We start from the raw sequence: 25,631 nt of genomic DNA, 5'->3' as shown, positions 1-25,631 counted from the left end.
GGATCTTCCCAATATTCCACCCCTCCAAATACAAAATAACTTTGCAGTTTTACCCCATTGTTTGTAGCTAAAGGTTTTCACTTTGATCACTATGAATAATGTATTCCGTGATTCATCAACAGGTTCATTTCACCATGGTTTGGTGGCTAAGCCCTTTGAAAAAGTAACATACCACTGGACAGTACCCCCCCAGGCTGGCCCCAGTGCTCAGGATCCTGCCTGTCTGGCTTGGATGTACTTCTCTGCTGCAGATCCCATAAGAGACACAAATTCTGGCCTTGTGGGTCCCCTGCTGGTGTGCAAGCCTGGTGCATTGACTTCAGATGGCAAACAGGTATTGACAAGGCTTCTTCCTGGGAAGTTTGCTGGGAGGAGCCTCTGTGTGTGCTAAATCTTGAGATGAGATGACGGGGGTGGGGGGGTTGACAGCCATTGAATCAAACACTAATTTTTTGAGACGTCATACTACTTTGCATGCTATTCCTCCACAAAACATACATGTGCTCTATCTTATATTCCTTTCCACTTTAGCTCCTCCCATAACCTCCTGTTTGTTTACTGTTTCCCCCACTCCTCACATCAATGAATCCTAACCATTGCTCTTAATTCATATGTCCACCTTAATAAGTTCCCCTTAATAATTGCTTTTATCCTTTCATATATAGCTCATTATTTCTATTTGTGTAATTCTGGGAAAGTTATTTCACCTTTCTTTTTTTTCAGTTTCATTGTCTGTTATAAGGAATTAATGATGGATAAGGTACTTCAGAATTTTGTGATAACTCATCAAAATAATCTATTGGGCTTCTAACTGCAAGGCCAGTATTTCCAAACCAGCCACTCTGCTAAGGAAAGATGTGGCTTTCTACTCCTGTAAACCGATAGTCTCAGGGGGGAGGGAGGGGGAGGGCAGAATTAATTGTCTCAGAAATTCACAGGGGCTTTAGGGGTATTATGAGTCATAACTGACATAATGACAGTAAATTTGAGTTTGGATTATACAAAGTGCTTAGCTCAGTGTCTGGAGCATAATATGCATTCAATAAATGTCAGCTGTAACAACAATAATAATAATTACTTTTAATTTTAGTTCCTCTTAAAATCATGCCATGCTCCTTTAGCCACTTTCCCCCATTCCTCTCTCCAGTTTATGCTAAATTCTCTCTGTACCTCCTCTTCTTAATACTCATCCTGTACTATTTCCCTGATCTCTTTCTTACTTTCTTCCCCTCCAGCATTAGAGTTCCTCCTTGTTGTTCTTACATGCCTTCAAGTCAGTTCTGACTCACAGAAACCCTCTGTACAACAAACCGAAATACTGCCAGATCCTGTGTCATCATCAAAATTGTTCTTATGTTTGAACCCATTGATGCTCCGTTTTCCCTTTATTATGACTTTCTTAACCCACTTGCAATTTGAGATTAGCTAAAAAGCAACAAGGGCAGCTCTGGAAAAGAAGTATGGGCTTAGTTTTGAATCTGGAAAAGAAAATTGGGTCCCCTTGGTATACAGAATGACAGTTCACAACTGTTTAAACTATTGTCAGTCTGTTATCTGACCTCCCTCCATTGGTCCTGCAGAAAGGGGTGGATAAGGAATTCTTTCTACTCTTCACTGTGTTGGATGAGAACAAGAGCTGGTACAACAATACCAATCAAGCAGCTGCTATGTTGGATTCCCGACTGCTTTCAGAGGATGTCAAGGGATTCCAAGACTCCAATCGGATGCATGGTATGGGGGGAATACTTTCAATATGTGTTTAATGCTAGCTTTAACCATGATTCATTCATGAAAATACTGATCCAATTAGTCAACTCTGCATAAGTGTGAGGTAGTACTCAATTTAAAGTAACAGGATCTTTAGGTTGCACCATTTTGTGGTCTGTCCTGTGTTGCATACAGGGAGATGGAGCACTTGAAGAAGGAATCCACTGGAGAGTGAGAGGAGTAAGCTGGGCTGATACCCATAAATTTATCTTCCTCTTTCTGTTTCCTACTCCCACATGCCATATTACAGCAAAATGGGCTTTTGTTTCTGCCATGGGCATACCTTGTACATTTTAAAACAAAACAGTGCAATTCTATATACTCATCTTGAAATGACCTTCCTTATATCTTTGCCCTCTACCCGTTGTGACTCTGCCCAGTCTCAGAGTTCATCTCCTCCATATCTTATCACTCAAGCCCATAGTGATGACACATTCCTCTGAACTACTACTGCATTTTCATCAGAGTATTTAAAAAGAAAATCCATACTGAATTCAATATTACAGTTATTTTTACATGGCTTTTTACAACTGTTATGGATTTTTACTTCTACTACAGTATAGTTTCCTTTAAAAGAGGGTATAGTGTATTTATATTTGTATCTTATACATTATGCCATCTAATACACAGTAAATATTGAATTAGTTAACTAATAATTGAATAGGTAGGTGGATTAATGAATAGAATATATGATCTCAGATTGTAAGGAGATTCCCTATATTGTGCAATGAAATAAGACTAATAACACCAATGAAACAATTAGAATAAACTAAGAAAGCCTATAATCAAGTACTAAATTGTGTACAAAACTTTTATGTAACATAGGACTTCAGGGGGAACATTAATGAGAAATGATAAAGAAAAAGGATTCTTGGAAGAAGGTAATCAGGACACTGTGGGCATAGAAAGTAGAATATTCCCACTGGCAGTACTGGGTGACAAATTCAATATAGTTCCAATTATTTTGGGAACATTCACCAAGTTGTCAGCTCTAAACAGTCATCTGTGTAATTTTGGTTTTGGGGAGAGCTGGAGGAGGGCAAGAATGAGTCCATTGCCTTTTGGCTATATCTTGTTCCTATAACCAATCAATTCTATCCGCTGGAAAAATTATGACAGTTATTGGCCAAGTTCATTTCAGTTAGAATATATTCAGTACCCAATTGGTACCTGAAACACCAATGCAGTCATAGATATACAAAACAATAATAATTATATGTTTCCTGCTAGATCAATACAATGCAGGAGATAAATTTGTAAGTAAATCACTGTAGTCTGTGGCAAATGCTGTTGTAGAATATGGTCGTGAAAAAATTTCATGGGAAACAGATAAAACGGTTTCACAGGGGTAGTTATCTTTGAACTGTCAAATGATGACTGAACAGCAGACTACCATATGAGGAAGGATTATTTCAAGGAGGAAGAAATAGCATATAAGAATTCAACAGATGTTTTCTAAGTTCCTATCATGTTTAAAGCCCTGGAGATGCAGAAACAAATACAGTTCAGGTGAAGGAAATGGGGAAAAACTATGAAGGAGGCTGATACAAGAGTTGAGGTCATAGAGGATGGTGGCAAAAACTAGAGACATGATTGTAAAGGTGAAGAGGAAGAAACAGATTGAGAGTTGAGGATGGAACCCTGAAGAACTCAATACTCAAGGAGGATATGGTAAATGAAAACAAAATGGAGAAGAAATTATCAGAGACTAAAAGAGAACCAGAAGAGTGTAGTGCCACAGAAACCTAAGGAAAAGAGATTGAATGAAGATAAAATAGATGGTAGGGGTGAGGGAGTGTTGTGGGAGTGGGGAGTAATTCAGTGTTGCCAAGATGTGACCCATGGTGGAAGAGTGGTAGGAGGTGATGTTAGAAAGTCCAGTTGGATCCTAGTGCTAAAGAGCCTTGATAAGGAGTCAGGAATTTGTTTTGTAGATGATAAGAAACATTTGAAAGGTTTCAAAAATAAATATGCTAACTGATTTATTGTTTGTTTTTGAAAGCTTAACCCTAAGCAGTGAGGAGGATGCTGTAGGGGAATGGGACTAGAGCAGACATTCATATTGGAGCAGAGTGGAGTGACAGTTGACCTGTAGAGAGTTGAGATAGATCTGGATGAGTGTACTGGTCATAAAGGATACGTATGGGGAGAAAAATATCTGCTAGTTCTTTATAAGCGGTTTAGAAAACAAGGAAGAAGGATTGAGGAAGACTTCATAGTTTCAAGTTGTAGGAAATCATGTTACAGAACTGTCATGTTGCTAGCTAGTGCTTAAATCTAATCTGCCAATTCTATTTTATTTTCTTGTTTTCCAGCTATTAATGGATTTCTATTCTCTAACCTGCCCAGACTGGACATGTGCAAGGGTGACATGGTGAACTGGCACCTGCTTGGCCTGGGTACAGAGACTGACATGCATGGGGTCATGTTCCAGGGCAACACTGTACAGCTTCAGGGAATGAGGAAGGGTGCAGCCATGCTTTTTCCTCATACCTTTCTCATGGCCACCATGCAACCTGACAATACTGGTAAGTGCCTTAGCAGCTGATCCTGAGCTCAGAGATTTAGTTGGAGTTGAAGTGTGAAAACTTTGTGAAGAGATATGTTTAGCATCCTAGAAAACTTTTTAAAATCAGTCTTCTTCCCCCTCAATGAACTTTTTCTGTTCTGGTGATGCTCTTCTCAGCCCCTTGGCCGCACAGTCCTTGAATTGAAAGGGAGATGGGAAAATACCTACAAGTAATTCATTATAATAAATATTATATATATATATAGTGAACTGGGTGAAGATTTACAGAACAGATCATCTGTTTTACATTCAATAGTTCATATATATTTGCTTCATCTCAATTAAGAGCAATCCTCTCAATGTACCATCACGTATCCCACTTACTCACTGTGTTTCCTGTTTCTATTCTTCCTTCTTTGCTGACCCTTCTGAACTTTGGATTTGGGTAAATATTGCCCTTCTGATCTCAAATAGATTATCATTCTAAGATATGCGTACCTCACTAGTGTTACTATTCCCCTTACACATCAATTATTTGGCTGAAAATTGAGGCATGGGGATAAGTTCACTTCCAGACCCCAAAGGCTATAGACTTAGGGGTTCTACTAGTTTGTATCTTACCAGTAAGCCTGGCCTCTTTTATGATTTTGAATTTTATTTCTCATTTTTCTCCCACTCTGTCCAGGACCATCTACTGTGAGCCTTTTAGAAAAGTTGGTAGAGGTAGCCAGGCACCATCTAGTTTGTCTTGTCTTGGGGTCATGGAGTAATGTATTATTCCAATGGACTACATTTTTTTTCTATCTCTCTTCAATTTTCATCTCTCTTTTTTCCTCCATACATGGAGAACCTTAGATGGCCACTCATGAGCTTTTAAAACCTCAGTCACTACTCAACAAAATAAGGTGTAATCATTATATTGGTGGACCATGTTAAGCTACTATGAGATAGAACCAACTCAATGGCACCTAAGAACAAAAGCAATTTGTTATGCCAATTGACTTTGGTGTCCCCTGAGCCTTTGGATCTGAGGCCCGAACTCCAGTGACTTAATTTTAAGATTATGTATGAGAAGTTTTCATAACTCCACACCTTGAATGCTCCACAACATCAATAGATATATCTGCTGGAGAGGTAAATACCATGTACAAAAATCCTCTGTCAAACGCACGCACACACACACGTTGTGGGTTATTAAAAATACTTAAATTTATTAAAGTTTTTTAAAAATCATTTTATTGGGAGCCCATACAACTCTTATCACAATTCATACATACATCCATTGTGTCAAGCACATTTTCTTACTACTCAAGCCCTTGATATCAGCTCCTCACTTTTCTCCCTCCCTTCCCCTTTTTCCCTCTCCCTCCATCCCTCCCTCCCTACTTTATGAACCCTTGATCATTTATAAATTATTACTATTTTTCCATGTCTTGCACAGTCTGATGTCTCCCTTTATCTCTGGGAAGGGGCTACAGGAAGGTCATTGTGATCAGTTCCCCCTTTCTCCCCACCACCTTTTCCTTCCACTCCTGGTATGGCTACTCTCAATATTGGTACTGAGGAGTTTATCTGTTCTGGATTCCCTGTGTTTCCAGCTCTTATCTGTACTCATGTACATGCTCTGGTCCTATCAGATTTGTAAGGTAGAATTAGGGCTGTGATGGTGAGTGAGGAAGCATTAAAGAACTAGAGGAAAGGTATATGTTTCATCAGTGTTATTCTGCACCCTGATTGGCCCGTCTTCTCCCCGCGACCCTTCTGTAAGGGGATGTCCAATTACCTACAGATTGGCTTTGGACCTTCACTCCACATTCCCTCCTCCCCCGCCCCATTCACATTGACAGGATTTTGTGTTCTGGGTATTTCATGCCTGATACCTGATCCTGTCGACACCTCGTGATCACACAGGCTGGTGTGCTTCTTCCATGTGGGCATTGTTGCTTCTCAGCTAGATGGTCGCTTGTTTATCTTCAAGTCTTTAATTCCTCAGACACTATATCTTTTGAAAGTCGGCCACCATTAGCTTTCTTCACCACATTTGCTATGCACCTATTGGTCTTCAGCAATCGTGTCGGGAAGGTGAGCATCTCAGAATGCCAGATTATAAGAACCTAGTGTTCTTGCATTGAGGGAGTACTTGAGTAGAGCCCAATGTCCATCTGCTTCCTTACTAAACCTATAAATATATGTACATAGATCTATTTCCCCATTATCATATAAAAATATATTTATATGTGTACATGCCTTTATTTACATCTCTATAAATGCTCTTTGCCTCCTAGTTCTTTCTTCTATTTCCTTTAACTCTCCTCTTGTCCCACTATCATAATTAGCCTTCATTTGGGTTTCAGCAATTCTTCTTGGTTACATTGCCCTTGATCAGCCCTACTAAAGTTTTCTTTTGTTTTTTCTAGTCATCATTCTTCTTGCAATTTAATATATTTTATTCTGGAATCATTTCAAATATGAAAGCAATTTACCCTTCTTTTTTTTAAAAAAGTTTTGAGTCTGTTGAGGTTTTCTATATCTGTCTGCATTAATTTGGGTAGATGGTGAATTTTCAGATATTTGTTCATTTCTATGAAATTATCAAACTTGTTAGAGTACAGTATTTCATAGAAGTGTTTTAGTCTTTTCATTCCATTTGTATCTGTCTTGATGTGACCATTTTCATCACTAAATCTAGATATATGCATCTTCTAGTTATTTTCCTTCATTAAATTTACCAGTAATTTATCAATATTGTTAATTCTTACCAAGAAACAACTTATCTTGTTGATTTTTCTATTGTTTTTCTGTTTTCAAGTTCGCTTATTTCTGCTGTAAGCTTTATGATTTCTTTTCTTCTTTTGGAGGGTTTATGTTGTTTCCCTTGTTCTAGTTGTTTGAAGTATTGTGTTAACATGTTGATTTTTACTTTGGCCTCTTTTTCGCGTGTGCATTGATTGCTATAAATTATCCTTTGATAATTGCTTTTGCTGGGTCCCAAAGGTTTTGGTTTGTCATGTAATTGCTCTCATTTGTTTCTAGGTATGTAATAATTCCATCCCTTATTTGATGTATTACCCAGTCATTGTTAAGTAGTATGTTGTTCAGTCTTCATGTGTTTGTTCTTATGTTCCTGTTCTTTCTATTGCTATCTTCCAATTTGGTAGCAAATTGTTATCTGAGAAAATGGATAGTAAGTTCTAAATGTTTTCCAATTTATTAAGGTTTGTTTTGTGGCCTAACATGTGATCATTCTATAGCAGCTGTTCTCAACCTGTGGGTCGTGACCCCTTTGGGGGTTGAATGATCCTTTCATAGGGGTTCCTGATTCATAACAGTAGCAAAATTAGTTATGAAGTAGCAACGAAAATAATTTTATGGTTGGGAGTCACCACAACATGAGGGACTGTAGGGTTGCAGCATTAGGAAGGTTGAGAACCATTGTTCTATAGTGTGTACCATAAGTGCTAGAGAAGGATATGTACTGTGTTGTTGGCTTGGGTGCTCTGTGTATCTTTAGGAGTTCAAGCAGGTTATGTTGTTTAGCTATTGTGTTTCTTTACTGAGTTATTTACTGATGATCTGTCTTTCCTTGAGAGAGGTGTATTAAAGTCTCTTACTATTATTGTCAAACTGTCTATTTCTATGTCCAAATCTGTGAAGGTTTGACTAATATATTTCAAAAGTCTTTCACTGGGGAAGGGGAGGGTATATTTTTACTGTGACTATGTCTTCTTGGTTTATTGTTCTTTAATCATTATGTAGTGACATTTTTGGTCTCTGATTGTTATTTGCCTTGAAGTCTATTTTATCAGAGATTAATATCACAACTCATGCCTTTGTTTGGTTGCCATTGGCTTAGGAAGTTTCTTGACATCGTTAGACCTTTAATTTATTTTTGTCTTCGTGTTCATGTGTCTCTTGTAGGCATCATTTAACCCATTGACATTCAGTGTCATTATTGATATATGTGGATTTATTACTGTCATTTTGCTGTGTTTGGTTCCTTTTCCCTTTTAGGAGGTTTTCGGTTTTGTTTCAGGGTTTCTTTTGTTTGTTGCTTTCTTTGATTCCCCTTTAATTCTGTGTTATTTTCAGTGCTGCTTCCATTGTGTTGGTTTTCTGGCAGTGGTGTCTTGTGTGATGTCTCAGATTTGTCTGCTCCTGCTGTGAATTCTCTGTCCATAGTAATCCCATTAGTATATTTTGTAATGCTGCTCTTATTTTTATATATTGTAGATTTTTCTTTGCTATAAATACATTTGTTGACATATTGTCTAGAAATAATTTGTAATCAATAGAATGGAATTATACATTTAGAAGTTATGGAATTAGATAATGTCTTATTGTGTATATATTTGCCACAATTAGAAAAATAGTAATTACATGATTAACAATAAGTACAAGGAAGAAGAAAATGTTCTAGAATTGATTGTAGTAGTAATTGTACAACTCTTCTTGATACAATTTTATTATTGAATTGTATGACATGTGGATGAAGTGCTAATAAAACTATTTTAAAAATAAAGAAATACATTTATTTTTCCCCTGTATTTGAGGGGGACAATTTTACTGGCTAAAGGATTCTTGGTTGGCAGTTTTTTATTTCAGAATTTGATATACATACCCTGTTTCCCTGAAAATAAGACAGTGTCTTATATTAAATTTTGCTCCCAAAGATATGCTAGGTATTATTTTCAGGGGATGTCTTATTTTTCCATGAAGAAGAACACTGCACACATTTCTTGTTTATTGTTTTACTGTTTTATTAAGAGAGACCTCACACTTCCTGTCTGCTCCGGCTGTGCTGTAGCTAACAGTGAGTTGCGTGGCGGCACCTGCTGCTACGGTCCAGAGTCCAGAGTTACGGCAGCTTCGGGGGGCCTTATTTTTTGGGAATGTCTTAATCTGAGGGGATGCCTTATATTTCAGTGAGAAGCAAAACTGTAAGTAGATCTTATTCTTGGGGGATGTCTTACTTTCTGGAAACAGAGTAGCTCCATTGTCTTCTTGCCTGCATAATTGCTACTGAGAAATTCATGTTTATCCTTATCTCTTTTCTTTTATGGGTGATTGTTGTTTTATCCCCAGCTTCCCTCAAGCTTCTCTCTTTTCACTTGAATTTAGATAGTTTGACCATGATGTGTCTAATATTTTTCCTTGGGAGTCTATCTGGTGTTTTTTTTTAGGGGGGGGGGGGTTTACCCAGCTTCCCAAATGTTTACTTATTCCTTCTTTGTGACATGGGAAAATTTTCTTCCATGTATTCTCATGCTATTTTCTCTGTAAACATTTTTGTTTCTTCTTACTCCAGGATTCTGATGAAATGTAGGTTTTTTTCTCTTGATAGTTTCCAACATAATTCTCAACCTTTCTTCAGATTCATTCTTTGTGATTGATTTTTTCTCTCGTCAGTTGTGCTCACAGTGATTGGCTTGGATTATATTTCCCTTTTCTTCTACTCTGTTCCTTAGATATTTTACCATGTTGCCTAGTTCTGTTCTCTCATTGTTTATCCTCTGGGATCGATCCCTTTTGGTGTAATTTCTTCTGTTATCCTCATGAGAGTTCTCTCTCTCTCTCTCTCTCTCTCTCTCTCTCTCTCTCTCTCTCTCTCTCTCTCTCTCATTACCACAGATACACATGGCTACCACTCAGCATCCACACCTCTCGCCCATCGATTTGAGCCCAGTGCCATGGGGGCCTCTCTGGCCAAGTGACCTTTACTATATTTACCTGGAGCAAATGGTGTATGGTTCATTGGCACTGGTCCACCTCTTTACCAGTCTGTCTGGTCCCCGGCGAGAAGACTAGATGTTATGCAAGCTTGAGCTTGCACATGTTCTGCAGCATGTTCCTACTGCAGTGGACTCATACAGTATTTTTCCTTTTGTGCTTGACTAACTTCATTTAGCATAATGCCTTCTAGACCCCTCCATGTCTTGAGGTGTTTCATGGTTTCATCACTGTTTCTATAGGGATGCATAATATTCCATTTTGTGTATGTACCAAAGTTTTTTTATCCACTCTTCTGTTGATGAGAATTTAAGCTGTTTCCAGCTTCCTGCTGTTGTGAACTGTGGTGCGATGAACATGGGGGAGCAAACATCTGTTCGTGATCTCTCTCTTATTTCTTTTGGGTATGTGCCCAGTAATGGTATTGCTGGGTCATATGGTAGTGCAATTTTCATTTGCTTTAGGTATCGTCATATCACCTACAAAAGTGACTGTATATATTTACAAGTTCGCCAGCACTGGACATGAGTTCCTAACTCACCACACCCTCTCCAACATTTGTTGTTCTCAGTTTTCTTTTAACTGGGCTGTAATAACGTTATGTGGTATCTCATGATTGCTGTGATTTGCATTTCCTGGGTTGCTAATGAATGGGAGCATTTCCTCATGTGTTTATTAGCCATTTGAGTGTCTTCCTTTGTGGATCATCTGTTCAGGTCTTTTGCCCATCTTTTAAGAGGGCTATTAGTTTTTCTTGTTGTATGCTTTTAAAATTCTGTATATTTTAGTGCTAGTCCTTTGTCTGTTATGTAATTATTAAATATCTTTTCCTACGCTGTGGGCTCTCTTTTAATAAAGTCTTTCAATAAAGACAAGTGTCTTATTTTAAATAGGTCCCATTAATCTATTGCATCTTCCACTGAGTGTTTCTTAATTCTGATAGCCCGTGTATTCTTTGCAGTAGTACTCCTAGCTTTGTCCCTATTTTCTCATTGATGATCCTGATAGCTTTGAGTTTTACATTAGGGTCTTTGATCCATCTTCAGTTTGGTTTGGGGCATAGAGTGAAATAGGGACCTTGTTTCATTCTTCTGCACATGGATATGCAGCTTTCCCAACATCATTTATTGAAGAGGGAATCTGCTTCCCAATTTAATGTTTTATTGAGTGTTTGTAAAAATCAATTTTCTGTATGGAGCTGTTTTTATTTCTGGGTTTTCTGTCCTGATCCATTGGTCTGTGAATCTATCATTATACCAGAACCAGGCTGTCTTAACAATGGTGGCCATATAGTAGGTGTGTTAGTCCAGGTGGATCAGAGAAACAAATTCATAGACACTCACATGTGTATAAGAAATAACTTTATGTACAAGAGCAATTGAATATGGAAAAAACATTCCAGCCCAGTCTAGATCAGGTCCAAAAGCCTGATATTAGCCATTATGTCCAATACCAATCTATAAAGTCCTCCTCAGACCCACAAAACACGTGCAATGACACCAAATGCAGGAAGATCACAGGCCAGTGGGTAGGAAGTCTTGTGGACCCAGTGGCATTGTTAGCATCTCAGTGCTGGCAGGGTTCTCCACATGGTTTCTCCAGCTCCAGAGGTCTGGCTCAATCAAGCTCCTTCCATCTGTCTTTTCCACGGGGATGTCTCACAGGGAGACACCTTCAAGGAGGAAATACAGGAGTTCCCAAAATCCTCAAGCAAAGGCCATGCCTACACAGAGGCCTCATTAGCCTGATGGACAGGCTAGCCTCCACCCCTACACTCTTAATCCTCAAATTTACACCAGATTATGTAACTACCAGAGTAGGTTTGGATGTCCGGTAGTGCAAGACAACCTATATTGTTCTTCCTTCTGCTGAGTTCTTTGACTATCCTGGGCTTCTTCCCTCTCCCTATAAAGTTGGTATCCATTTCCCCTATTTCTTTGGAAAATGATGCTGGGATTTGGATCAGGATTGCATTGAATCTGTATAGTGCTTTAGGTAATATTGACGTTTTCATAATATTGAGCCTTCCAATCCACCATCATGGCATAGTCCTCCATTTGTGTAGATTCCTTCTGGTTTCTTGTAGTAATGTCCTGTATTTTTCTTCATACAGGTATTTAGGTTCTTTGGATAAGCTTATTCTTAAGTATTTCAGCTTCTGCATGCGTATTATGAATGGTATTATTTCTTTGATATCTTTTTCAGTATTCCCATCACTGATATATAGGAAACCAATTGAATTCTGCTTGTTATCTTGCTATAGTAACAAATTCCTCTATTGTTTACAGTAATCCTATTATGAACACCTTGTGATGCTCAATATATTAAAAATTATATCATCTGCAAGTAGTGTAAGTTTCACACTTTCTTTACCCAATTGTAAAGATTAAGAGATCCCTTGATCTCTTGCCATTTGGTATTGGCTAGAACTTCCAGCACAATGTTGAGTAAAAGTTGGGTTAAGGGACATCCTTGCTGGGTTCCCTTATTCAGTTGACATGTTTTCAGCTTTTCCCCATTGAGTGTAATATTGGCTATTGGTTTTTCTCATCTGAACTTTATTGTATTGAGACTTTTCCCTTCCAATCCTATCTTCTTGAGAGTTTTTATTAGGAACAGGTGTTGGATATTATCTAATGCTTTTTCTGCATAAATTTATATTATCATATGATTCTTTTCCTTTTATTAATATGGTGGATTATGTTAATTGTCCATTGTTGAACTATCCCTGAATCCCTGGTATGAGTCCCACTTGATCATGCTGTATTATTATTTTTTATATGTTATTGGATTCTATTGACCAGGATTTTGTTAAGGATTTTTTGCACATATATTCAGGAGAGAGATAGGTCTGTAGTTCTCTCTCCTTGTGGGGTCTTTGCCCAGTTTTGGTATTAGGGTTATGCTGGCTTTATAGAATGAGTTTGGGGATTTTCTGTCCCTTTTTATGTTCCGGATGAGTTTGTGTAGGATTGGCATCAGCTCTTCTCTGAATGCTAGGTAGCATTCTCCTGTGAAGCCATCTGAACCTGGGCCTTTTTTAGTTGGGTGTTTCTTGATGACCTTGTCTATTCCTTTATTAAGTTTCTTACCCAGTAATCTATTTTCCTTTGGGAGTAGTGTGTTAAAATCCCCTACTATAATTGTTGATCTAATGATTTCTGCTTTCATCTTTTTGACGATAAGGTTGATAAATTTCAAGGGACTTTTGGGGGGTGCATATATGTTTATTATGGTTATGTGTTCTTGGTCTATTGGTCATAATACTCTATTGAGCATTATGTAATGCCCATTCTTACCTCTAATTATTTTGTATACCTTGAGGTCTATTTTGTCAGAAATTAATATTGCCACCTAGCTTTTTTATTGCCATGGCTTGGTAAAATTTTGGTAGCCTTTGACTCTCTCTCAGTCTGTTTTTGTCTGTAAGTTTGAGAAGTGACCCTTGAAGGTAGCATATCAATGGATCTTTCCATCTAATCAGGTCTGCTACTCTGTCTTTTTATGGACCTGTTTGACTCGTTAACATTTAGTGTAATGAAATCTCATTGCAGATTAAACACTGTCATTTCTTACTATTTCCATTTAATATTTTCCTTTCTATCCCAATTATAAGGTGGTATATAAGTGTGAAGAGTTTGTCTTTTCTCTGTTCAATCTGTGATGTTTTGGTTGCTATTTTCCTTATTTTGATTTCTGGGTATTGTGGTCATCTCATGTTCATGTGTTGAAGTTGTTGCTTTTGTGCCCACAAAGAACTGGATAGTATTTTTTGTGATGTTGCGTTGTTTATTTTATGTATTCTCTCAATACATTCTTATCTAAGAAAATTTCTATTTTTCCTTCACAGTTGATAGAAAGCTTTGCTGAATAAAGGATTCTTGGGCTGCACTTGTTGTCTTTCAAATTTCAGAATACGTTGCTCTGATTTCTTCTTTCCTACATGGTTTCCATGGAGAGGTCAGAGCTTTTTCTTATCTGCTTACCTTTTTTTTGGCAGCATAAGTCTTTTATTGAGAAAAGTACAAAACATAATTGAAAATGCATTTACTTTGACTTAAATGGTTCAGAAGTCTTAGTATAAAAAATGTTCTCCAATATAATATACAGATTTTAAAAAATGAAAATACAGAGTATCTCATGGAACTTGTTGATTCAAGAACTTGCTGTTGTTATTAGGACTGAGTCAATTTGAACTCATAGCAATCTCATGTCAAAGAGCAGGCAGTTGCTTACTAGATCTGAAGACTTTTTCTTTTCTTTTTTTTTAACGTTTTATTAGGGGCTCATACAACTCTTATCACAATCCATACATATACATACATCAATTGTATAAAGCACATCTGTGCATTCTTTTCCCTAATCATTCTCAAAGCATTTGCTCTCCACTTAAGCCCTTTGCATCAGGTCTTCTTTTTTCCCCTCCCTCCCCACTCCCTCATGAGTCCTTGATCATTTATAAATTATTATTTTGTCATATCTTGCTCTATCCGGCGTCTACCTTTACCCTCTTTTCTTTTGTCCATCCCCCAGAGAGGAGGTCACATGTAGATCCTTGTAATAGGTTCCCCCTTTCCAACCCACTCACCCTCTACTCGCCCAGTATTGCCCCTCACACCCCTGGTCCTGAAAGTATCATCCACCCTGGATTCCCGGTGCCTGCAGCTCCTATTTGCACCAGTGTACAACCTCTGCTCTGTGCAGACATGCAAGGTAGAATTCGGATCATGGTAGTTGGGGGGGTGGTGGAAGCATTTAGGAAGTGGGGGAAAGCTGTATTCTTCATCGGTGCTACATCGCACCCTGACTGACTCATCTCTTCCCCTAGATCCCTCTGTGAGGGGATCTCCAGTGGTTGTAAAATGGGCTTTGGGTCGCCACTCTGCACTTCCCCCTTCATTCACAATGGTAAGATTTTTTTTTGATGACGCCTTATACTTGATCCCTTTGAAACCTCTTGATCGCACAGGCTGGTGTGATTCCTCCATGTGGGCTTTGTTGTTTCTGAGATAGATGGCCGCTTGTTCACCTTCCAGCCTTTAAGACCCCAGACACTATCTCTTTTGATAGCCGGGCAACATCAGCTTTCTTCGCCACATTAGCTTATGCAACCGCGTGTCCTCGGCGATCGTATCATGGAGGTGTGCAGCCAATGATATGATTTTTTTATCTTTGATGCCTGATACCTGATCCCATTGGGACCACGTGATCACACAGGCTGGTGTGTTCTTCCATATGGGCTTTGTTGCTTTTGAGCTAGATGGCTGTTTGTTTATCTTCAAGCATTTAAGACCCCAGATGCTATCTCTTTTGATAGCCGGGCACTTAAAGCTTTCTTCACCACATTTACATGTTCACCCGCTTTAGCTTCCGCAGTTGTGTCAGGAGGGTGAGCATCATAGAATGCCAGTTTAATAGAAGAAAGTATTCATCCATTGAGGGAGTGCTTGAGTAGAGGCCCATGGTCCTTCCGCCACCTTAATACTAAACCTATAAATATAGACACATAGATCTATTTCTCCATCCTCATATATATTTTTGCATGTACATGTATTTGTCTAGACCTCTATAAATGCCCTTTGCCTTCTAACTCTTTCCTCTATTTCCCTTGACTTTCCTCCTGCCCCACTATCATACTCCATCCCCACCTGGGTTACAGCTATACCTCTTCTTTATGTTGCCTTACCCTTGATCATTCCCTACCAGGCCTGCCACTCCCCCTTCACCAACAATTTGGATCCCATGTTGTTCCCTTGTCCCTGGGTTAGTTAACATCACTTCTTACTCCCCACCTGCCACTATCCCAAGTACCCCCAGAACTGTTGGTCCCATTGTTTTTCCTCCAGAGAGTTCATCCAGCCTGTCTTATTTAGACAGACCTGTGGAGATAATAGCATGCACAAAAACAAGACAGAGGAAAACAAAGCAACAGTATACAACCAGACAATAAAAACAAACCACTGACAAAGAACAAAACAAAACACATCACGAAAGAAAAGCTTGTAGTTAGTTCAAGGATCGTTTGTTGGCCTTTAGGAGTGTTTTCCAGTCCAGTCTGTTGGGGCACCCCGCCCTGGCCCCAAAGTCCACTTTCAGCATTCCCTGGGGACCTTACTGCTCCATTCCCTTGCTGTTCCGCTGCACTCCCCCAGTGCTTTGCCTCGGTGTGTTGGGATCAGGTCAGGGGCATTTTGCAAACTGTGTATCAGGTGCTGTCCCCTGTAGCGCCATTGGTCACTGAGGGGCATCATGTCTCTTAGTGGAGCCAGCCATGTTGTTTTCTCTGTGGACTGGCTGCTCTAATCAGGAACATCATCACTGGTGGGCCAGGCTGTTCTCCTCTCTCTCCTCCTCCCCCTTCGCCTGCTCCCTTGTGCTCTGTTCAAGTATGTCCCTCTCCCGGAGCTGCAGAATCAATGTCGTCCTTTGAAACAAATTCTTCTCGGGGGAGGTGCAGGAATCCACTTAATTTTTGGTACTGGGCCCAGTCTCCCAGACCTCTCCACTGGTTCCCTACTCCACACCGGAATGTTCCCTTCACACCTTGTGGCACTGGGTTGAAGTCTGTTCCCTCTTTCCCTGTGGATATATAAACAATACCCTCCCCTGGGTGGGTTAATGCCCCATACCCCCGCTCCCCTTTTCTTCCTAACAGTCATCCTTTTATTTTCCTTTCCCCACCTCCTAGCCAGTTGTCTACCATGTGCATCCCTGATTTTGATCTGGTCTCTACCATACTACACAGTCCCCACTCCAAAAATGTTTGTATACAGTAGCTTTTACCCTATTCCCCTTTTGCATTTTTTTAAATACTTACCTCAGCGGGATCATGTTGTACTTGTCCTTTTGTGCTTGACTTACTCCACTTGGCATGATTTCCTCCAGTTCTTCCCATGCTGCTTTGTGCTTCATACGCTCATCACTGCTCTTTAGTGATGCATAGTACTCCACTGTATGTATATACCACAGTTTTTTAATCCAATCGTCAGTTGATGGAAATTTGGGTTGCTTCCAGCTCCTTGCAATTGTGAACTGTGCCGCAATGAATATTGGAGCACAGATGTCTGGCCTTGGTTTGTTTCTTTCCTCTCCTGGGTATATGCCCAGTAGGGGGATTGCTGGGTCATATGGTAACTCTATTTCCATCTGTTTTAGGTATCACCAGATTGATTTCCATAGTGGCTGTACACACTTATAGGCCCACCAGCAGTGGATGAGAGTTCCTGTCTCCCCATAGCCCCTCCAACACTTGTTACTTTCTGATTTTTTTGAATTGGGCTACCTTTGAGGGTGTCAGGTGGTACCTCATTGTTGTTTTAATTAGCATTTCTCTTATGACTAAAGATTGGGAACATTTTCTCATATGTTTGGCGGCCGTTTGGATTTCTGGCCCTGTGAAACTTCTGTTCAAGACCTTGGACCTCCTCTCAAATGGGCTATTAGTTTTTTTTTTCTTTTTGGAAGCTAGCAGAGTATTGTAGTAAGGCCTTTTTCTGATGTGTCATTGCTAAAGATGTTTTCCCAGTCTGTGGACTCTCTTATTACTATCTTGGTGAATTATTTCGATGTACACAAGTGTTTTATCTTCAGTATATCCCATTTATCAATTTGTGCCTCCTCTGTGTGTGTGTCCTTCCCTATTTCTGATAGCCAGTGTATTCCCTGTGCCAAAGTTCTCAAGTTGGTCCCAATTCTTTCATTGATGGCCCTAATAGTTTGGGGTTTAACTTCAAGGTCTGTGATCCACCTTGAGTTTATTCTTGTGTATGGAATGAGATAAGGGTCTTGCTTCATTTTTCTGCAGTTAAATATCCATTTTTTTCCAGCACCACTTGTTAAAGAGGGCATCTGCTTCCCATTTGATATTTTTGGGGTCCTTATCAAAGATCGGCTGTCTGTATGTTAATGCCTTTATTTCTGGGTTTTCAGATATTTTCCATTGGTCTGAGTATCTGTCATTGTACCAATACCATGCAGTTTTGAGAACTGAGGCTGTATAGTATGTGCCAAAATCAGGTAAAGCAAGCCCTCCCATGGTGTCCTTCTTCTTGAGGAGTTCTCTGCTAATTCTGGGCTTTTTCCCTCTCCATATGAAGTTGGTAATCAGTTTTTCCATTTCTTTGAAGAAAGATGAGGGTAATTGTATCGGGATGGCATTAAACTTATATAGTGCTTTTGGCAGAACTGACATCTTACCTATATTGAGTCTTCCAGTCCTAGAACATGGGATATTCTTCCATTTGTTGAGGTGACTCTTGGTTTCTTGTAATAGTGTTCTATATTTTTCCCTGTATAGATCTTTTGTTTTTTCAGTCAGATATATCCCTAGATATTTCCATTTGTATTTGGCTATTGTGAAGGGTACAACCTTTTTGATCTCTACTTCTGTGGTTTTATCTGATGTATATAACAGTCTGATGGACTTCTGTTGTAGATCTTGTATCCTGCCACTCTGCCAAACTCCTGTATTGCTTCCAGTACTCCCCTTGTGGAACTTTTGGGATTTTCCATATATAAAATCATATCATCTGAAAATAATGATAATTTCACCTCTTCCTTCCCCAGAGGAATACCTTTGATGTCTCTTCTTTGCCTTATGCTGTTAGCTAAAACCTCCAGCACGATATTAAATACGAGTGGGGACAAAGGGCATCCTTGGCTGGTCCCCTTTTTTATTGGAATTGTGTTAGTCTTTTCTCCATTGACTACCACGTTGGCTGTTGGTTTTTCATATATAGCTTGTATTGTCTTGAGGAACTTTCCTTCCATTCCTATCTTCGCAAGTGTCTTAAACAGGAATTGGTGTTAGATATTGTCGAATGCTTTTTCTGCGTCTATTGATATTATCATGTGGTTCTTATAGTTTTTCATGTCAATGTGATGAATAATATTAATGGTCTTTCTTATGTTGAACCATCCCTGCATCCCTGGTATGAATCCCACTTGGTCATGGTGAATTATTTTTATATACTTTTGTATTCTGTTGGCTAGTATTTTGTTAAGGATTTTTGCATCAATGTTCATTAGGGATATTGGTCTGTAGTTCTCGATTCTTGTGGGTTCCTTGCCCGGTTTGGGGATCAGAGTTATACTAGCTTCATAGAAGGAGTTCGGGAGTTTGCCATCTTTATCTATGTTCTGGAAAAGTTCGTGTAGGATTGGTGTTAGTACTTCCCTGAATGCTTGGTAGAATTCTCCAGTGTAGCCATCTGGTCCAGGGGATTTTTTTGTTGGTAATCCCTTGATAACCTTTTCTATATCTTCTATTGCTATGTGTCTGTTGAGATTCTTGATGTCCACCGAGCATAGTCTAGGGAGGGAATGTTTTTCCAGGAATTTGTCTATGTCTTCCAAATTGTTGAATTCATTGGAGTATAATCCTTCATAGTACTGTGTAACTATCCTTTTGATTTCATTAGGGTCTGTTGTAATGAACACTCTTTCATCCTTTATTCTTGCTATTGGGATTTGTTCCCTCCTTTCTTTGGCTAGGTTTGCCAGTGGTCTATCGATCCTGTTTATCCTTTCAAAGAACCAACGTTTAGAGATATTAATTTTTTCCTTAGTTTTCTTATTTTCCCTCTCCTGGATCTCAGCCCTGATTTTTATAATTTCTTTTCTTTTGCTATTAATAGAATTGTCCTGCTGACTCTGCTCTAGTTTTTGTAAAATTTGTGCCAGCGTATCAATCATGAGTCTCTCTTCCTTTCTCAGTTGTGCATGTATTGCTATGAAACTTCCTCTGGTGTCTGCCTTTGCTGTGTCCCATATGTTTTGGTACGCTGTGTGCTCATTTTCGTTGGTTTCTAGAAATTTCCTAATTTCAACTCTGATCTACACCAGTATGTACTCCTTTTGCAGTAGAGAGTTATTCATCCTCCAATTATTTGCTCTTATTTTCTTTGTCTTCCTTTTGTTGATTTCCAGTCTTATGGCACAGTGGACACAGAGAGAGGTCTGTGTTATTTCAATGTGCTTAAATTTATGTAGATGTGCCTTATGCCCCAACATGTGGTCTGTCTTCCAATATGTGCCATAGGGGCTTGAAGAGAATGTGAATTTTTTATATTTGGATGACCAGCTCTGTAAATATCTATCAGGTCACATTGTCTAATTGTGGAGTTTAGCTCTCTAGTCTCCTTCTTGAGTTTCTTTCCATGCGATCTATCTTTCTCAGTGAGTGGTGTGTTGAAGTCACTCACTATAATTGTCGAGTCTGTGATTACTTTCTTAATCTTTTCGAGTGTTAGTTTGACGTATGGAGCTGGTCTCTCATTCGGGGAATATATGTTTACAATTCTTAGTGGTTCATTGCCTACGATTCCCTTGAGCATCATATAGTGTCCCTCCTTATCTCTTTTTATGGTTTGCACTTTGAGGTCAATTTTATCTGAGATTAGGATTGCAACCCCTGCTTTTTTTTGTATTGCTGTTTGCTTGGTAGGTCCTTCTCAAGCCTTTGATTCTCAGCCTATTTTTGTCTGTAGCCTTGAGATGTATCTCCTGTAGGCAGTAGATTGATGGGTTGTGTTTTCTAAGCCATTCTGCTGGTCTCAGTCTTTTAATGTCTGAGTTCAGGCCATTGATATTCAGCGTTACTATCTCCATCTGCGGACTCTGTGATGTCATCTCATACCTTTTGTGTTGGGAGTTTTCCTACTTTCCTTTCTCATTACTGTGTTTTTTGTGTGTATCATTCTTGACTTCTTTCAACCCTTAAGCTATTGCTATCTTGGGGTCCTTTTTCTCTTTGTTTCCCTCTGGGTGAGGTTGTTCTATGTGATGGTCTCTTATTTATGCTTCGTGAGTTTTGTTCTTCTGCCCATACTGAGTTGGCAAGGATCTTTTGTAAGGCTGGATTTGTTCTAACATATTTTTTGAGGTTTCCCTTGTCTGGAAGGACTTTTACTTCTCCATCGATCTTGATCGATAATTTGACTGGGTAGAGTATTCTTGGAATTGTGTTGTTTTCCTTCAATTTTGGAATGTTAGCCCACTCTCTCCATTTTTTCATAGTTTCTGCTGATTTGTCTGAGAATATTCTTAAGTGGGAACCTTTATATGTGATTGCTTGTTTTTCCCTATCTGCTCTCATGATTTTCTCCTTTTCCTCAATTTGGATAGTTTAACTAATATGTGCCTTGGTGACTTCTTCTTGGTGTTCAATCTTGCTGGTGTTCCTTCAGCTTCCTGAATGGTTGCCTGGTTTTCATTCATTAGGCTGGGGGATTTTCCTCCAAGAATTATCTCGCTATTATTGCAGATGACTTCTTTGTTTTGTCTTCCTCCAGTAAGCCAATAACTCTAATGTTGTTCTGCTTCATAGCATCAGACATGGCTCTTAGGTTTTCTTCAGCTTCTCTGATGATCTTATTAGAGTTTTGTTCACGTTTAATAAAGTATGCTTGGCTGTCCTCCAAGTCATTGATGCAGTTCTCTGATTCCTCCAATTGATTCTCAAGGACCGTGATTTTGCTACTGTTTGTTGTTATCTCTGCCTTAAGCTCCTGTATTTCCCTTTGCAGTATGGCTTTTATCTCCTCTATCGTTTCATACTTTTTCTGTATTGATTCCCTCATATCCTGTATGACTCCAAGCAGCATTCTGAGAATTTCTTTGTGTAGCATCTCCAATGTCTGCTTCTTCTATGTATGTTGTTATGTTCAGGACATCTTCTGTCTTTGCCTTTTGTTTCTCCTGTTTTTTCATTGAGGTCATTGGGGCTGATGGCCCTTTGCGTTGAGTTGTTTTAGAGGGACCAGGTGCCATTTTCCAGGCTCTCTCTGGGAGACTTATAGGAATGCTTTTTCAAACTGCCTGCAGCTGATTTTACTATGGGATTAACCTACCACTTTATTCTCCTTTGGCTTCCCAATCAGGGGAGTGCCCAATAAGGCTGCTGGGTTGCCTGCTTCAGTGTCGCAGAGCTTGGGCTGAAGTTCCTGTAATTGCTTGGAATGTTGATAAGTGTTGGTTGAGCTGCCTTATGCCCCCAGGTACACAGGCAGGAATTCCCTAGTGAGAAGTTGGGCAGCGTATCCCATGGAGATAAAGCAGGCCTTTCCCTAGCCTTGGGCTAGCTATGCAGTGTGGAGCTCACCTAGCTGGGTGTGGCTCAGGTGTAAATGACCTAGGGCAAAAGGAGTGTTCTGTAGGTCAGCATTGGAGTGTGAGAGAACAGGGAAGAGATGAGGAGGAGGAGAAAAATTTAAAAGTAAGACTCTTTAGACTGTGCAGGGGTATAGGGAAGCGAGGGAAGCAAAAGCAACTATGTAGCTGAGTCCCACTCCCTGCCTCTGGAGTTAAAAGGATTTATTCTTTGCCCCAAGCCTCAGTGGCAGGCCACAGCTGAGCCACAAGAAGAGTCTCAAGAAAGCCACTGAGCAGCTCTTAGAGAAGTGGGGGGTGGGGCAGAGAGCAGAGATGTTAACAGAAGCAGCTATGTAGCTGAACCCTGATCCCTGCCTGAGGAGCTGTGAGGGTTTGGGTTTAGGCCCTGCTCAGACGACGCAGCGTGGCAAGCTGTGGCTGTGCTGTGAAAAAGCCCCTGCGCAGCCTTCCAAGGCTGTGTGTGAATAGAGAGCAGAGATGTAAACAGAAGCAACAATGTAGCTGAACCCCAATCCCAGCCGGTGAAGCTGCAAGGGTCCTGTCCCTGCCCTGAGGCAGGCAGGGGAAAACTGTGGCTGTGTTGAGACCAAGCCCCACTACAGGCTCCAAATGGTCCCAGCTCCGGCAGATACAGTGGCTGGGCTCCAAATGGTCCGGGCTCCAGCAGATACAGTGGCGGGGCTAAGGTCAAGCCCCAGCCGGCTTCCACTGAGGTAAACCAAAAGCCCCAGTCCCTCAAAACCCCGTAGGTCTGTGCCTACTTATCTTTATGGTGCACCTCCTGCGATTCAGCAGTGTTGAATTTCCCTCTAAGCAACTCTCCTGGGCTGGATTCTGCGGAGTCCCCCTGGTATGTGTCACTCCGTCGCCATCTTTCCGGAAGTCCTCTGTTTACCTTTATATGTAACGTTTTCTCCCCAGCTTCTCTCATGATTCTCTCCTTTTCTTTAAATTTGGATAATTTGACTACTGTATGTCCTGACGTGTTCTGAGGGGAAATTAATCTAAGTGGTGTTCTCTCTGGTTCCTGGATTGTTATAGAATCCTCCTTTGTCATATTGGGGGAATTTTCTTCTAAGAATTCCCTTTCTGTTTTAACTGTAGGCTTTTTTGTTTCTTCCTGCTCAGGGACTATGAGTAACCAACCTCCACAAACAAATAGGTCATAAAAGTCAGTTGTGTAATTAAGGGATAAATTAAAGGAACATCAGAGAAGGCATGAAAGGACTCACCTCTTCTAGGGAGATCAGAACGAGACAGGAGGCTGAATATATTCTCTCACAAGCATATATAATCTTGGGCATTCAAGCTATGTCACACACATACACTAAAAGGGGTTCTATTAGAAGCATACACGTAATAGGAAGGGAATGTGCTAGGGGCATATATCTGAGAGGAAAATACGTAACAAGATAGGCAGGTTCTAGAGGTAAGATGATGCCCTAACCTTGGCCATCCCTGAGGTTGCTTGACCATACGTGACCATGAGTTCTTCTTCAGGGGAACAGTCTATGATCCTTTTTCAAAAGGTATTGGGCCATACTTAATAGGGTGGTTTAATCGCTCTTGATGGGAGACAATCCTCAGACAAAAAACTTTCAAGCAGTTAATCTTTGAGAGCAGAATAGCAACTATTTGTTGCAAGCAGCACCTTGAAATTGGCATTATTATGGGGAGACATTGTGATGGATAACTTTTATTTGGGAGAGTATGACTTGGATACATCTCCAACTCATGAGTGTGAAGGCCTTCCTCCAGCAGAATCTGCCTCCCAAACTCCTTAAATATGAGCATAGAGAATTTGTCCACATACACTCTCTTCCCTGCTCTCAGTTTCCCATAAGGGACCCCAATAATTTCAGTATTGTTACACTTCATGGAATCCCCCATCATCCTAAGGCTTTCTTTGGTTTCTTTTGCTCTTTTGCTTTTTGTTTGATTGCTTCGCTCATTTGCTGAATTCTGCTTGGTTATCTTTCCGTTCGAAAATTCAATTGTCTATTTCTTCCATTCTATTTTTCCTTAATTCTGCTACCTCATGCCTTAATTCTTTAATTTCCTTTTGGTGTCAGGATTTTTGTATCTCTCTTTTTTCACCTGTTTTCAGGAATTATCCCCTAAATTCTTGTACAACTATCAACAACATTCTCTTAGATTCTCTATGTGGCAATTGAAGGGCTGCTTCTGTGGAAACTGTTAAGTTTTAGTCATGTTCAGTAATTGATTTTTGTTTCTCTAGATATTTTGTGATAGTTGTTGGTGTTGGCTGTTTTCTTCATTGCATCATGGATGAATTGAGATGCTGCATTGGATTCTGTGATTTTTAGGGGTAGGGGGCTGGCTGTATAGGTGAGGGGATCAGCTAGGTGCTGGAGAGGGTATTGTATATAGATGATGAAGGCATGTTGGTTGGGTCAATAGGAGAAATGGGATATAGGTGCTTGTGGGTATGTGTTAGTTAGTAGTATTGATCTTAGTAGGCCTTCCTGTTGTGTGCTAATTTTTAATGAGTTGTAAAAGAGGGATATGGGAGATATGTTTTTACTGGGTAAGTTAAAGGAGAAAGGATATTGTTTAGGTGTAGGAAACAGGTCCCAGAGGTTGGATTATCTTAAAACAAACAGCTATCTACACGAGGCAAAACCTGTATATAATTCCATCTCTCTCCTACAACCTGGATGTATATTCATGTATCTACTCAAGGCCATTGTTATTCATGTTCATTCATGTATCTACTCATGGCCAGTGATTGCATATATAATAGTATTTACTTATTTTGCCTTTAAGTATTGTACTCCTCCCATTGTCTCCCCCACCTACATCTTTTATTTTAACATACTCCCCTCTACTGCTTCATGAAAGTTTGTTTTAAAGACTATCCATTCCCCTATTTAAAATTTTTGGTGCTTTTTCCAAGATGAACTGATCATAGGTAAATGGGTTTACTTCCATGCTATCAATTAGGTTGCATTCAACTACGGGAGTTGTTGATCAGACAAAACTTACAATAATATTCACTAACAATGTCAAACATAGGTGTGCCAGAATAATGCATACTTTAATAAATCAAGTATGGCATTGAGGGAATAAGTAAATGTTAGTCTGCCTACTGAAAGTTTAATACTGTTGGTATAGCTGTTTTCTGATTGTTCACACACCGTGTATTTTCATTCTTATGTCTTCAGGTTACAGGTATGTTTGAGGTGGGGTCCAGTTCACTGAATGGAGTTTACACATCGCATCTCTCTGGTACAGACTTTAGAATATATCAAGTGCCTCAAATAGCCAGTGTCCAATGTTCCAAGATTCTATGGCAGGAGTCCTGGGTCCCATGTGGGTGTACAGAAACTCGGACCAAAGTTTCTTCTTAGAAGCATAGTACCAATGGTACTCACCCCTTGGGGTCCAACAGAGATGCACTTGTATTCGACAAAATGTGTATGCTCCCCTTCCCTACTCTTGACTTGATTTTCCAATCAGTAGCATTTATCACTCAGGTAGGATTGTCTTCTGATTT

General features: G+C 39.7%; 1 protein-coding gene across 1 annotated transcript in view; it reads left to right on the top strand.

Moving 5' to 3' along the window:
- The window catches only part of HEPH (hephaestin), a 192,176-nt gene that overhangs the window by 50,297 nt on the left and 116,248 nt on the right, over positions 1-25,631 (top strand). The window contains exons 10-12 of the mRNA XM_075538245.1: positions 123-334; positions 1,581-1,731; positions 4,083-4,295. Of these exons, the coding sequence (XP_075394360.1) occupies positions 123-334; positions 1,581-1,731; positions 4,083-4,295 (576 nt within the window). The remainder of the gene's footprint in view (positions 1-122; positions 335-1,580; positions 1,732-4,082; positions 4,296-25,631) is intronic.

This window comes from Tenrec ecaudatus, chromosome X (assembly GCF_050624435.1).
Source record: "Tenrec ecaudatus isolate mTenEca1 chromosome X, mTenEca1.hap1, whole genome shotgun sequence".
Taxonomy (NCBI): Eukaryota; Metazoa; Chordata; class Mammalia; order Afrosoricida; family Tenrecidae; genus Tenrec; species Tenrec ecaudatus.
Note: the sequence above shows the minus strand (reverse complement) of the source record. Positions and strands in the feature narration are given on the sequence as shown.